Source organism: Ovis aries, chromosome 23 (genome assembly GCF_016772045.2).
Source record: "Ovis aries strain OAR_USU_Benz2616 breed Rambouillet chromosome 23, ARS-UI_Ramb_v3.0, whole genome shotgun sequence".
NCBI lineage: Eukaryota > Metazoa > Chordata > Mammalia > Artiodactyla > Bovidae > Ovis > Ovis aries.
Window position 1 is genome coordinate 40277290 of NC_056076.1, and position 14178 is coordinate 40291467.

General features: G+C 42.6%; 1 protein-coding gene across 5 annotated transcripts in view; it reads left to right on the plus strand.

The window, feature by feature from the left end:
* Positions 1-2151: 2151 nt before the first annotated feature.
* The window catches only part of ARHGAP28 (Rho GTPase activating protein 28), a 142370-nt gene continuing 130343 nt past the window's right edge, over positions 2152-14178 (plus strand). For all 5 annotated transcript variants that reach the window (XM_027960992.3, XM_042239677.2, XM_027960995.3 and 2 more), the window contains exon 1: positions 2152-2431. In XM_027960992.3, coding sequence (XP_027816793.1) covers positions 2256-2431 — 176 coding nt within the window. In that variant the 5' untranslated portion in view covers positions 2152-2255. The remainder of the gene's footprint in view (positions 2432-14178) is intronic.

Genomic DNA, 14178 nt, shown 5'->3' on the forward strand with positions numbered 1-14178 from the left:
AACTTGAGAAAGGCTGGTGTAAGCCGCGAGGACTTGGGAGTGTGAAAGTAGTAGGTGACCAAAACAGAAGAAAGAAACTGTTCTGAGGGACTTGAACTTAATTCTGCAGCAAGTGGGTTACAACTGAGGGTTTTTAGTGGCGGTAGGGGGAGGGTCTTGTGTTTAGGGAAAATCACTCTTCCAGCACTTGGGATATGGGGGAGGGCTGAAGGGAGGAAAGATCTCTGTCACCCAGGAAAGAGATGGCGAGGCGAGAACAAGGACAGCAGTGATGATGGTAGAAGGAAGGGCTGGGACTCTTGACTGTGACCTGAGAAAGAAATGACAGCTGGGATCACTGTTTGGAGGGAGGAGCCAAAGTGACTCCAGGGTGTCTAAAATACGAATATTCAAGAGAAAGCAGAGGAGGCCCCTGAAATGAGCATCAGGGAGCTCTCTGCCATGTTGGACCTGAGTCATGGCCGAAATATTTCCAAGGAAATACACTGCAGGTATTTAAAATTGTGAGTCTGTTGTTCAGAAACAAGCAAAAAGTGCCAAGGAGAAATCCCATGCCTGGGAAAGTTTCCGCTACTCTAATTCCTTAGGGTAATTCCAAAAATCAAAAAGCTGTAAAAGTCACACATTTTTTAAAAAGTTTAGTGTCAAAAGTTATTTGGTGACAAACCTGACCTTGATAAATATAAGACTATTGGTAGACCTTATTTATCCCTCTTAGGGTCATTTATTTGCTGAAGAAATAAAATACTTGAATACAGCGGTGCTGTCCCAAACTGCACTAGACAGGTTTCTAAATAAAATGGATTTTTGTTGTTGTTGTTTTAGACATAAAGTCATGTTCCACTCTTTGGACCCCATGGACTGTAGCTGGCCAGACTCCTCTGTCCATCAGATTCTCCAGGCGAGAATACTGGAGTGGGTTGCCGTTTCCTCCTCCAGGGAATCTTCCAAACCCAGGAACTGAATCTGTGTTTCCTGCTTTACCGCTGAGCCACACGGGGAAGCCCCACTACCTACCTTACAGGATTGTTCAAAGAGCTAATGTATAGGATCAGTAAATGTTAGTCATTATTATCCCACCTTTTAGTTAACCAAACATTTTCTAAAAAGCCATTTTGGATTATCGTTTGTTTTTGTCTTCCTAGTTTCTGAAAGGGCAATGAAGACAAATGTCTGCCTTCTCGGTGAAAGTGAAGGAAGCAACAGAGAGAACCAGCATGTACTTGGTGAGATTACGCTCTGGTTCAGGGATACAGAAACAGACCCTGAGAGGTCGCCCCTCAGTAAGGGGTAACCTAGGTTCCCAGGGGAGAATAAGTGCCAGCAAGTCAAGCGCCTGGACAGGGTGGGCCTTTTTATAGGGTGAGAGGTTTTGCTTCTCTTTTTCATCGGTTAGAAAGAGTGTTCTTTACAGATGCATTTCAGACCCCAAATTTCTGAATACGCCACCTTCACCCGCTTGCCTGCCGGGTCCCTGGACCCCTCTTCAATAACCACCTCTGGAAAGAACATGCTCTCTTCGCCTGAGGATCAAGTCTGGTTTTCTGACATGCCTAAGGCAGTCTCTGAATATAATGGGGATGAGGAGGAGGGCAGGGACGCGGGGCCAGGCAGAGTTTGGTGGTTGTGGCACCCAGGGTGAGGGAGGTTCTCAGCTTGTCGCAGGAGGGCGGTACCTGCCCCAGAGGCAATCAAGTCCAGTGTAACCGGACTAAGTAAACAGCAACGTAATCCGTGTCTTCAATTTTTGATGTGGATGCTTTAAATGAGAGAGTCCCATCTTCTCCCTCTCCTCCCCACGCTTGAGGCGGCCCCTCGGCCGCTCAGCACGGGCTCCCAGGCGCGTTTTTTTCTCGGCTCCAAGCTGCCGAGAAGGAAACGCTCCCGGCCGCGGGATAAGCCTCCCGCTGGAAGGGGTGGGGGCGGGGGCGAGAAAGGCAAAAAGGGAAAGAAACAAAAGCGAGAAAAACTTGACCCGAGCGGCCAGCGCGAGCCTCCGAGGATCGCGGTGGGCTTCCAGTTTCCCAGAAGCGGGGATCCCACACCCCAGCCAGCCCCGGCCCCCCGCCTCGCCCTCCCGGTCCCAGCCCGCGGGGCTGGTGGGCGTGGACTCGAATCCATGCTAATGAGCCGCGCGGCGGGCGGGGCGGCGAGCCCGCGCCCCTGACAGCCCGGCGGCGGGAGGAGCCCCGGCCCCGGGAGCCCGACGGCCGCGCCTCCCCGCCCCGCCGGGGACCGGGCCGGTGCGCTGGCCCATGCTGGTCCCCGCCTTTGTTCTCCGGCCCGAGCGGAGCCATGCGCGGCTGACGATGGAAGTGGAGGACTCGGGCGGCGTGGTGCTCACCGCCTACCACTCGTACGCGCGCCCCCAGCCGCCCAGCCCCGAGCCGCGCTGCGCGCCCCGGGCGACCGCCAGCCTCCCAGGCAGCAGGTACCCACATCGCCCACCGGGCACCAGTCTCCTGGGCTGGGGGGTCGGGGAGGGGGTGGTTTCACAGGCAGCTGGGTTTTCCGCCAAAGCAGAGGACCACCATCGTCAGACTGTGGTTTCAAGTTTTGGTGGACGCGACGAGTGAGCCTGTGGTTCTTTGTATTGTCTTCTGAAGACGTTGGCCAGGCGAGGTTAGCAGAGTTGTGTTCTGATACAGCTTGCTGGTAATAGGCATATGCCTCGTTTCTGCCAGATTCATCTATTGAACTATTGCAGAATTTAAAAAAAAAAAAAAAAGTGAAGCAGCAGGAGAAAATAGAAAAGAAAAATGTATTATCTTAAACCTGCAAACACTATCGAGAAATTTTTAGTAACATTTCACATTAGCTAAAACACAGATGGAGAGATTCTCCAAAAAGGAAATCTCGGTAGACCTTTAAAAACGATTTTAACATGTAGATTAAAAAACAAAAAAAAAAACTTTTGAATGTATACATACACTGGTGTCACTGTTGTTTTATTGCTAATATTGACTGTGTATAAATGCAATTCTGATTTTCCTTTGGGTCAAAAGAGGTCTGAAGGCTTTTCACTATGTGCGTTTTAGATTTCATAAATCAGGGATCTAGCTTAATTACTTTATTGGTGTTCATCTATTTGATGCAAGATCAAGGCTGGCAAGACTTCTGTTAAGTAAACAAATGTGAGACCCTCAAAAAGTTACCTTGGATGCTCAGATTTATTACACTAGTAAGTGAGATGGTATAGTATTTGATGTCTCTGACACATATTTAGGGGAAATAGTATTTGTTTAAATGTGACTATCTGCCATGCATCCATTGAGCAATGGTTTTCTTTACCAACGGGGAGTTTGAGTGGTGTGCTTTTCTGCATGTTTATTTTCAGTAATTTTTTTCTCTTGCTTTTATCTTTAGTTGTGATAAGGATTACTTGCTTCCTAATTTAATGGACTTGCAAGGCTTTTAGCAGATTGTGACTTTATTTCAAGAAGTATCCTCTTGGCTAACATCCATGAGAAGAACAACCTGCGTTGGCATGAGACCTGGGCTGGGCTTGGCTAACAAAGAAAATATTTCTTTCAAAGAGAGCAGGTTGAGTGAAATCTAATTTTTATATAAAGACAATGAGAAAATAACAATTTTTCTTTCCAGTTTTAAGAGCCGTACATTTTATTTTAAAGGCTAATTGAAGGTACAAACGTGTTTGTCTTTCGGGTATTTTCTTTTCTAAGCCTGACGGTCAACTCTAATCACTCAGATTATAAGTAACTAAACTGACATACTGGTGAGAGGTGGGGGCCGGGTTTGCACTTTGCTAGCTGGTCCTGGTGTGGCCGCCCCCGTCTGTAGCCCTCTGCAGCTGTCTAAGAGTGGAGCCAGATCATGCCCTTTGGGCTATCCGAAATTATATCCCTTTCCAAAGCAGACTGGAGAAGTTCCATCTGCTCAGCATGCGGTCTTCTGGGATAATAATACACGAGAGCAGGAGTTGCCTATCCCAGCTGGTGCTTTACCGTACAGTTGCCAATTAGACTTATGTTGCCCCAACTTTGCATCTTTGGTGACTGCCCTGCACCCCCTGTGGGGGAACCTTTGTGTCCCTTACCCTCTGAGCCAAGAGATAGATGACCCCTGCCCCCTGCAACCGAATTGTGAGAGAATAGCTCAGTTCCTCGGTTCTCAGTAACAGCAATCCAGAGGAGGTCCCTGTTCTTACAGGGAGCCCGAGGACACCATCAATCATGCGTCTGATAACAGAAATAATCAGGCCTGAATTATTAACCTTTGACTCACTAACTACTGATCAATACTCCCTTTCAAGCCAAGGAGCAAGAATGTATTGTTCCACTTATGAAGAGAGCACTCTCTCTTTCAAGAGTACCCTCTCCTTGAAATTGCTTACATATGTGTAGCATATTTGTGGAGTAGTGACCAGGGTGGCACTAGGAAGCATGGGCTATTGTATCTGATTTCCTGAGTATCAGCATTCTTTAGCTCTGGGTAGCGTAGTTTATTTCAGAGCAAGTCATCTGCTTATTCTCCAAGCCTATACTTCATCTAACTTTATGTGCTTTTGACTTTTTTTCTTTTGGTCTATTTTTTCCCACTAAAATATAGTTTCTCTCCCTTTCTCTTTCTCTCTCGCCCTCTCTTCTATTCTCTTTTCTTCACTATTGTATCCTGAGTGCCCAGATCAGTGTCCAGCCACTGCAGGAGCTCAATAAGTTAATGAATTCCTACCAAATAGCCAAGGTAAAATGGAAGCATTTTTAACAGCACAAGTCAACCTATTTGCACCTACTATGTCCCAGAAACACAGTAGGCATTAGTGATACAACGATGAATGAAGTGAAAGAGCCTGCCTTGAGAATGAATGTAGCCTTGTACCTTTCAGACCAGTAGGATTTTTAGAAAAAAGTTGGAAATAAATGGCAACATTTCAAAATCAAGAGGCTTCAGATACGAACTTCAGTTTCCCATTAAAAAAAAAAACCCCAAAGGATCCAACAACTCAGGCCTCCACAGGCTGAAGCTGCATAGTGTCTTCTCCATTTCACACCTCTCCCTGTTACTCTTCAACACTGAAGATGGGGGTCCATTGTAATTTGGGGGGGGGCCTGCCCATTTTATTTTATTAAAGTATCCAGGATAAAGTACTCTTGCCAGTTACTCAGCCTTGGGGTCAGACTGCCAGACTGTGTTCATCACTTACACCATTTCCTACCATGTGACCTTGGGGAGACTGCTTCAGCTACTTGACTAGTGTCTGACACCAAGGAAGCATCTGATTGATAATTGTTAGCTGTTTTATTGCTATTACCACTTTTAATCACAGTTGTTGATGCCAAGAGGAGTAAAATGTTTTTGATACCTATCTCCCATACTTACTCATGCAGGAAAGAGACTCAAGTACTAAGCATTTGTTGGGAGAGAAAAAGCAATTCCTTATTTCACAAACATCTATATTTACATTCTGTTGTAAGGATAAAAGAGAATGAAGGATTATAAATTCTCAGTTCTGTTAAAACAGATGGTTGGAATTGTCCTTAGAATCATGTGATTTTTAGGAAGCTCAGTTCTTAGACCTTTATTCAGAATCGAGAGTCAAGTGTATGTTCAAAATGATTTCACTTAGAAAATGAAAAGTAGCTGAAGATAAAGGTAGATATTTTGTTTTTCAAAGATTTCCTAAATTATATGCAAATATCATATACAACATTTTTTGGTGAAGGTACAGTTTAAATGACCATGAGTATTTCTGATGTTTTTCCAAAGATACCGTAAACTTCCTGAAAGAGGACAAAAATAGAGTAGGAAAAAGAGCCAGCTGTTCTCAAAAACAAATAGAGAAGCTCCCCAAGGTTATCCTAGGAATTCTAATTCTACGGCAATGTTAAAACTTTCGTCCAGGGCATATTGTTTCCTAATAGCATAACTATTCATCCTAATGGGGATGATTTGATTAAACTAGAATTAGTGATGAATAGAAAGTAAATATTTTATTTGTGGAGAAGACTAAAATTAACAACTTTTAGTGACATATTTATGGGTACTTTCCTGGGAAAAAATTAATTATAAAAAGACATTTATTTCAAGGTGCCAACTCTCATTGAGTTAAGTATTAATGTGGGTCCATGTGAGCTGACAAACATGTACACAGGTACACTAAATTCTGTGGCCTAGTAGGTATACTTTCTAGAGGATTCAGAAAGAATAATGGAACTAGAATTCTTAGGAGAGAATAAGGTATTTAGGGATCATAACTCATGATAGTTGAAACTGGAGTGGGTGTCTCTGGTTTCTTTTTACAGCGGGGTCCTTGCTGATTGTAGGTGGCTCCTTGTGTAGAGCTGTTGGAAAACATCTGGCACATTTCCTTTGATCGTGTCATTTGGCTAAATATTTTGCCAGTTGCTCTGTCCATTTTTATCTTGATCTGTTCTCCCTGATCATTAATCCTTAATGTTTCCAAACAAATTCAAGGAACTTAGAGTGTTGTAGAATCATTAACTTTCCCTTAACTCTTTAATTTTAATTTTTTAAAAATTAATTTATTTTAATTGGAGGCTAATTACTTCACAATATTGTGGTGGTTTTTGCCATGTATCGACATGAATCCGCCAAGGCGTACATGTGTCCCCTCATCGTGAACCCCTCTCCCACCTCCCTCCCCACCCCATCCCTCTCGATTGTCCCAGAGCTTTGAGTGCCCTGCTTCAGATTCCCTGGAGAAGGAAATGGCAACCCACTCCAGTATTCTTGCTTGGGAAATCCCATGGACAGAGGAACTTGGCGGGCTACAGTCCATGGAGTTGAAAAGAGTTGGAAATGACCGAGTGACTAAACAATAACAGTACTAGCAACAAAACTATAGACTTTATTCTGATTTCACGAGTTTTTTTCCACTAGACTTGGGATTTTTCTGTTGTAGGATTGCATCTGGGATCCCGTATTGCACTTGGTCATGATGCCCAAACCTCCTGCATAGTCCACGACAGTCTGTTGTCTTTTGTGACCTTGGCACTTTAGAAGGACCAGTTGGTTGTTGTAGGCAGTCCCTCACTTTGAATTGGTCTCACTGTCTTCTCTTGATTGGATAGAAGTTATGCATTTGGGGCGAGAATTTCACTGAATGATGTCAGGCCTTTCTCAGTACATCATTTTGGGAGTTCACTATGTCACAGTCTTGTTAATGTTAGCCCTCATCACCTGGTTCAGGTGTTGCCTGCAGGTTGTTACAGGTTTCCCTGTGTGAATTAATCAGTATCTTGGGAGAATTTTTGATGGTGCTAACATCCTGTTAACTCCTCAGACGTTCTTCCTCTGATTTTCTTGTCCATATATGGATCTTGCCAATAACATTTATTACAGTGATGTTCTAATGATTTTCTATTTTTCTCATCCCTTCTACATTTAATTTATTTTACAAACTATAAAATCTACATTCAGTATTCTCCCTAGTTTTATTGTATGTGCCATTTTTGCCCTTAAAAAGTCAACCAATATATTTTAACCTACTTTTTTTTTTCAGCTTTGCCACAGCATACAATAAAAAGGGTTAGTTTTACCTAGTCTGAGTTTATGAAACCTATAATGATAAATTTCCTAATTTTCAAAATACATTGTTGTTTGGAAGCAAAATTTTATTCCACGGTTAGTATGAAAGAGGCTTCCCAGGCGGTGCTGGTGGTAAAGAACCTGCCTGCCAATGCAGGAGACGTGAGATGTGGGTTTGATCCCTGGGTCAGGAAGATCCCCTGGAGGAGGGCATCGCAACCCACTCCAGTATTCTTGCCTGGAGAGTCCAGTGGACGGAGGAGCAGGCTTCAGTCCACGGGGTGACGAAGAGTCAGACACGATGGAAGCAAAGTTGCAGAATTAAATGCTGTGTGCGGGGAGGGTGGGTATCAGCGTCCACTTTGTCGGATTTGCTACCGAGGATGCTCTGGTGGGACTCTTCTCCGCTTAGCAGCGTGCTGAGACGTTACTGGAACGTTTGCACATGTGTCACACGAAAATAAACATTCTAGTTTGCATATAATCAGAATTTCTTCTCATTTCATCGTTAAACCAAGTTATTTCACTTCCGAAATCATTTCCATTCTCTGTTTTCTCAATCTGTGGTCTCTTGATACTAGTTCTAGCCAAGAATAGAAGTAAAATGGTCTATAGAAAAGCAATGGAAGAGAATAAAATGTTTCTCAGAAGAAAATTTTGGCAATAAAGTTTATTTAAACGATAGACTTTGTTTTGTTTTTAAGTCTCTTTGGATGAAAATATTAAGTCAAATGTATCTTCAAATAGTGCAGAAAAGAGCTTTTCCTAAATGACTGTCATCATTAAGACGAGAATTACAGTGCTATAGTATAGGCACTGACTGATGTGGAAGTTGTTTGCTTTAAAAGTGAATAGCTTAGAGTTAGTTGCTTTGCTGTGCACTTGAGACTATCACAATATTGTTAACTGACTGTACTCCAATATAAAGTTAAAGGATAAAAAAAGTAAATAGCGTATGTTGGTGTATTGTTTTATTGCTTATGTAATTTAATTTAAATATTATTTATTGTTGCTATTTTTTTCTTTATTTTCAGGCAGATCTTAAAGCCATTAGTGGTACTTTTGTTCTAATATTGCTATTTTTAGCATGCTTCGTGATTTACTTTTGATTAGATAGGCTGGTTAGAACTGTGTAAAGAAAATGCTGTTCAAATGACTAAAATATATAATCTAAGGAGAAATTTTGATAGCATTTATTTCCATTTCTTTGAGGATTTTTTGGTTTTCTTGTTTGTGTTCGTGTCCTCTGTGTTCTGGTTACTTGAGTTAGTGAGTTTTGTATAATGTTCTGTCTTTTATAACATGGAATTCCATGCATCCATTGTTCTGAGAATATTAGAGGATATGCATCAAAATGTTAACATTGTGTCGGAAAACTTAGAGTGCAAACTAAAGAAAGTAGTGGATTGTTTTCATTATGTATCATCTTCCTAAATATTTGCAGTTTATGACATATTCTTTGAGTATCAGATGTTTTACATCAGTCTTCAATAAATGACTATTACAGATAAAACTATCCATTTGACAGACATTCAGTGCCAAGTAATTCCAAGCGTGGGAGGACATCTACTAATGTCAAGTTGAGAACCAGCTGTGGTGTCTCGTGTTGCCCTTAATAACTGATTAAACCTGTGCATTCCATTTCTGATCCCTTTGACAGATAGATGATGACTGCACACAAACACGTAATACCAAGGACAGGAAGCAGAAGGAGGAACTGGAAACCAAAGAGAGGAGTATGTAGTAGTTTTAAATTGTCCAACACCTGAGATCTATATATACTGTGTTAGTCATTCTAAGTTGTATATCTTTTATGTATAAGAGAGTAATCTTTATTCCTATGTTAAATTTTCTGGTCAGTGGACCAGATTTGCTCTTGTAACTCTTGTAATGTATAAGGACAAGAATTCCTTCGAAGTTTCCTGTTCAGTATTTAGAAAACAATGGACATGCATTTGTCTTTATACAAAGACCTATCAATGGATTTATATTTTTATAGAGCTATAGAGAAACCTGACAGGTGTTTAGAACAAAAAGGTTTAACTTACTAAAATGCCATTTTAACTAATAATTTGATGTTTGATCTCTTTCCTTCCCACTTTTCCCTGCCTTCATTACCATACTGAAAAAAATCACAGAGTAGCCAAAGTTAACAGGTCAGTGGTTGGGACTGAATCCATATTTAAGTGGCTGGGGATATAAAGCAAAACAGAAGAGGATAAATGTAGTTAAAGAAGTAAGGACTAAGCTTCCTTTCTAAAGATTTCCTTGACAGTTGTAGCCAGAAGAATTTTCACCTACCATAACAATAATGATCATTTGGTAATTCATCATATACTGTCCTGTGGTGTCAATTCTGGTTGTTTTTTTTTTTTCCCCCAAAAAAGTCCTCATTTTATTGGTAGTTTACGTGTGTGGCATACACTATCTCATTTAATCCTTCCCACAATCCAGTGACATAGGAGGAAACTGAGGGACAGAGAATCAGCCCGAGATCACATAGCAAGGTGATGACTGTCTTTCCAAAACTGGTGCCTATAACCTGTTATTTAAATCTTGAAACATTATTTTGTATATTACGGATTTAGTGTTTTTCTGCTGCAATTTGGTTATAGGTTTATTGAGAGCAGGGACAGCATTATGGTATCCCCACTTAGCAACCAGCATTAGTAACTCTTCCACAGTAGATATTATGCTTAGTGTTGACTTAATCATTTTTTGCAATCATGACTATTCTGTTTAAATGGAATAAGCATGGAGTGAGTTACTTGTGAATGGATACAGTTTGAGAAATTTTGTTAACCCTTGAAGGGAAATAATGGTTGTTTTTTTTTTTAATGTAAATGCTGTATTCTTGCCCTCTTGCAGTCTTATTTAGGTAACGGTATTTTAAAAATGGACAAAACGTATTATAGAAGTCAATTAGCTTGACCATGGAAGTGAGATCCAAGCAATTTTGAGTTATAGGAAATATTCCCAGGGCTCTTTTTTAGGCAGAAGGAAAAGAAGGCATTTTTTAAATCCTTTAACCTGTAGGTTCACGTTCTTAGAATTTTTTTCATTTTAGTTTTATCAATTATTTTCTCTAACTACTAAGACAGATTTCTATGGCTAAAAACGTATTTTTCATTTTGTTCTTTCCATGTGATCTATAACATACAGTTCTTAATGCAGGTCAAGAAACAAGGCTCCCTGAGAATTAATGGGGTTTTCCTTTTGTCTCTCCTGATATTCAGTCAGGTTTTCACTTTGTCTTGACTGAAACCAACCAAGGGATAAGCAGCTCCTGGACCACGCCTTTGTGCAGACCAGTTCTGTTGTAAATGTTGCTTGGAAACTTAGGATAAGTTGAGCTAGATTGTGCAGTCCAGTCTGGACTCCGGGCCATCCCTGGTCTCCTGTCTGCCTGAGCACAGCCTGTGTCCCTCGGTGACCCTGGAGCCACAGATGATGCTGAACCGAAATTGGGCTTCAAGGATTTCTGTTTAGAAAACAAACCCAGGGCTCATTGTAGTCTGGACTTGAATCTTCGGGAGAGGTCAGAGTCCACAGAGTGGCCTCCAGGCACTTGTGTTCATTTTCCAGGGGATTCATTTTGATCAGCTTTGTTTTTCAGAACACTGAAACTATTAAAGACTAGACCGTCATTTTAGTTATACATAAACAGTGTGGCTTGGGCTTCCCTGCCAACTGCCATGTCTTTAGAAGTGTTTTCTATTTTTAACCAGCCGAGTTGTTCAGAGCATATTACTAATAGGAACTGAGCATCATGAAAAAAAAGTAATGAGTGAGGACTAATCTCTGTGGTTCAGCTGGGGAGCAAAGAATGGAAAAGGGCCTTGTGGAATGCGTCAGGGGTCTGAGTTTGTCCTCCCGACCCCTGGTCACCCACTTGCATTACCGCGGCACCTACGCTGGCCCAAGGCGTGGACAAATGTGTTCTGGGAGCAGTCAGGCCAACAGCAAGGAAAACATGGAGGCGGGGGAAACCGGAGACCTGATGAGAGACCATTAAATGTCTAGAACTGGAGAAAAGGTGGTGACCGTTAAGAGAACGACATTTCCTTAGCTTCCTTTCAAACACTATTACGACTCCCCATGCTCGTTATCTCACCAGACGTAACTTGGAGAGTCTGGAAAACACACTCACTGTGACTTTTCATTGGCATCTTAAAGAAAAACATTTGCTGACCTCAGTGGAGCAGGCAATTAAATGGGAAAAGCGCTGACTGTTAAGTTTCCGCAGATTCTGTTTTGAAAGAACAGATGATGCCTGGCCCCTGTGATTTTTAACATACCACGACTTCACTTCTCTCCTCCTCACTTAGAAAGCTCAGTGATTACAAGGTCCACTTGGCAACTATTTTGGTAAAATCAAAATTGTGCTTAGTTGCAGAAAGCCCCATGCCAGAGGACTCCCCCCTCTTCAGTTGCTGGAAGCTGGTAATTGGAAAAAGCAGGCCACGCTCTGCTTATTTAAAGCTGTGTCATCCTTTGTGGGGCAGTGAGTCAACACCAGCTAAAACAACATGAGTCATTGTTTAGAAGAAGCCCAGGAGAAGCTGATTTCAATTATACAGTCCTAAATAGACACGATACTACTCTTATCTATACTCTAAAAAAGTTTTTATTGTGGAAGTTAAGGAACATTAGCACCCATTCTCTTTAGAGTTCATGGAAGTATTAATACAATACTTCGATACTCAGAGGACTTTTGAAGGGGGTCTTAAGAAGGAACTCTTCTTTCAGTTAATCTAAATTTTACACTGATTTCTTTTTTCTTCTGTCTCTTCCACTCTCCACCTCTACCTCTCCGCTCATACCCAGTTCAGACCATTATAGTTTTAATCTGGTTTCAGAGCTGTTGGGTTAAAATCCATAAATTCACAGTTGTGGTATTGTAACTGTTTGCTGCTTCTGTCCCAGGATCCCCCTGTGTCTTTATTTCTCTGGAGAGGAATGGATAGCTTTAAGGTACACCATGATTGTGGGGCAGAGAAACACTTTGGAAAGCTAATGCACTGATCCAAGTAAAGATGATGAGAGTCTAGATGAGGATACAGATAGAAGGGAATAATAAGGGAGCCTGTGGGGAAAACAGCAGTGAAGTTGGTGTGATTTGGTGATTAATGCATACAGGGAACCAGGAAAAACTCTTTTGAGTTTTTGTTTTGGAGTGTTATGAACTGAGGCTTCCCTTGTAGCTCAGCTGGTAAAGAGTCCGCCTGCAATGCACAGATCCCGGTTCGACTCCTGGGTTGGCAAGATCCACTGGAGGAGGGATAGGCTACCCACTCCAGTATTCTTGGGCTTCCCTGGTGGCTCAGCTGGTAAAGAATCTGCCTGCAGTGCGGGAAACCTGGGTTCCATCCCTGAGTTGGGAAGATCCCTTGGAGAAGGGAACAGCTACCCACTCCAGTATTCTGGCCTCGAGAATCCCATGGACTGTATAGTCCATGGGGTCTCAAAGAACTGAAATTGAGAATTCTAATGGATGAGCAGAAAGTGACCAGGGGAAATTTAGCCTGTGAAATTTGGAACTCAGCTGATGTACCCAGCTCAGTTCAGTTCAGTTCAGTCACTAAGTCATGTCCTGCTCTTTTTGACCCCATGAACTGTAGCACACCAGGCTTCCCTGTCCCTCACCATCTCCCAGTTTGTTCAAACTCAATGTCGATTGAGTCGGTGATGCCATCCAACCATCTTGTCCTCTGTCGTTCCCTTCTCCTCCTGCCTTTAATCTTTCCCGGCATCAGGGTCTTTTCCAGTGAGTCGGCTCTTCACATCCGGTACCCAGCTGATGGTTGGCTATACAAGTTGGAAACTTGGGCAGGAGATCAAGGCTGAGAGTTCTAAGCTATTTACTCACGGGAGACTTCAACATTTGAGAGACAGTTAAAACTGGGACTGGATGAGATCTGGCAGGAGATTATAGGGTCTCTGTAGAGAGAGCTGTGGAGCGAACGTGGAACCCAAGGAACAGCGCCAGGTGGAGTGAGGCAAAGCGTTGGGGGCCTCTGATGGAGACTCTTTGGGAACTTTCTGGAAGCCCAGGCATCAGACTCAGAGTGAGTGGACAGCTGTATCAGGTATCTAAATGATCAGTAAGGTCAAAACTAAACATTGTCCACAGGCTTTGTAGTGAAGATAACAATGGAGACCTTTGCTAGCCTGGGTCTGAGGGAAGTGAGAGGGGGAAGCCTATTTGCTGCAGGTTGGAGAGTGACTGAGGTCAGGAAGCAGAGGCAGCCAGGGGAACCTATTGTCAAAGCTTAGCTGTGGGAAGGTGGAAAGAGAGGAAGGCAGGAGCAAGAGCGGAGCTTTTAAAATGAACTGAACATTGGTCAGAAGTCAACAAAGAAACCTAGCACTTGTAAATTGTAAGACTTGAACACACTTGAGCTCCTGCTTATAATCCTGTGATAACATTTCTGCGTGGAGGATGAGCCTTTATCACTAGGCCCACAGTGGTGTGTCAGCGCTTCTGGGAAGGGAACATTGTTTACTTCATGGCTGACTCTTTCACTGCCTTCCCCCTCCCCCATTGAAGAGTCTTAACAAATTGCTGCTGAGTAAACCCTGAGGGGGCTGATCTGTGTAGATGTGGCCTCTCCTTGGGCCGAGGAGCTGTTAGGGAAGTCTTCCAAAATCTCAGCGTCGCTTCCTCTG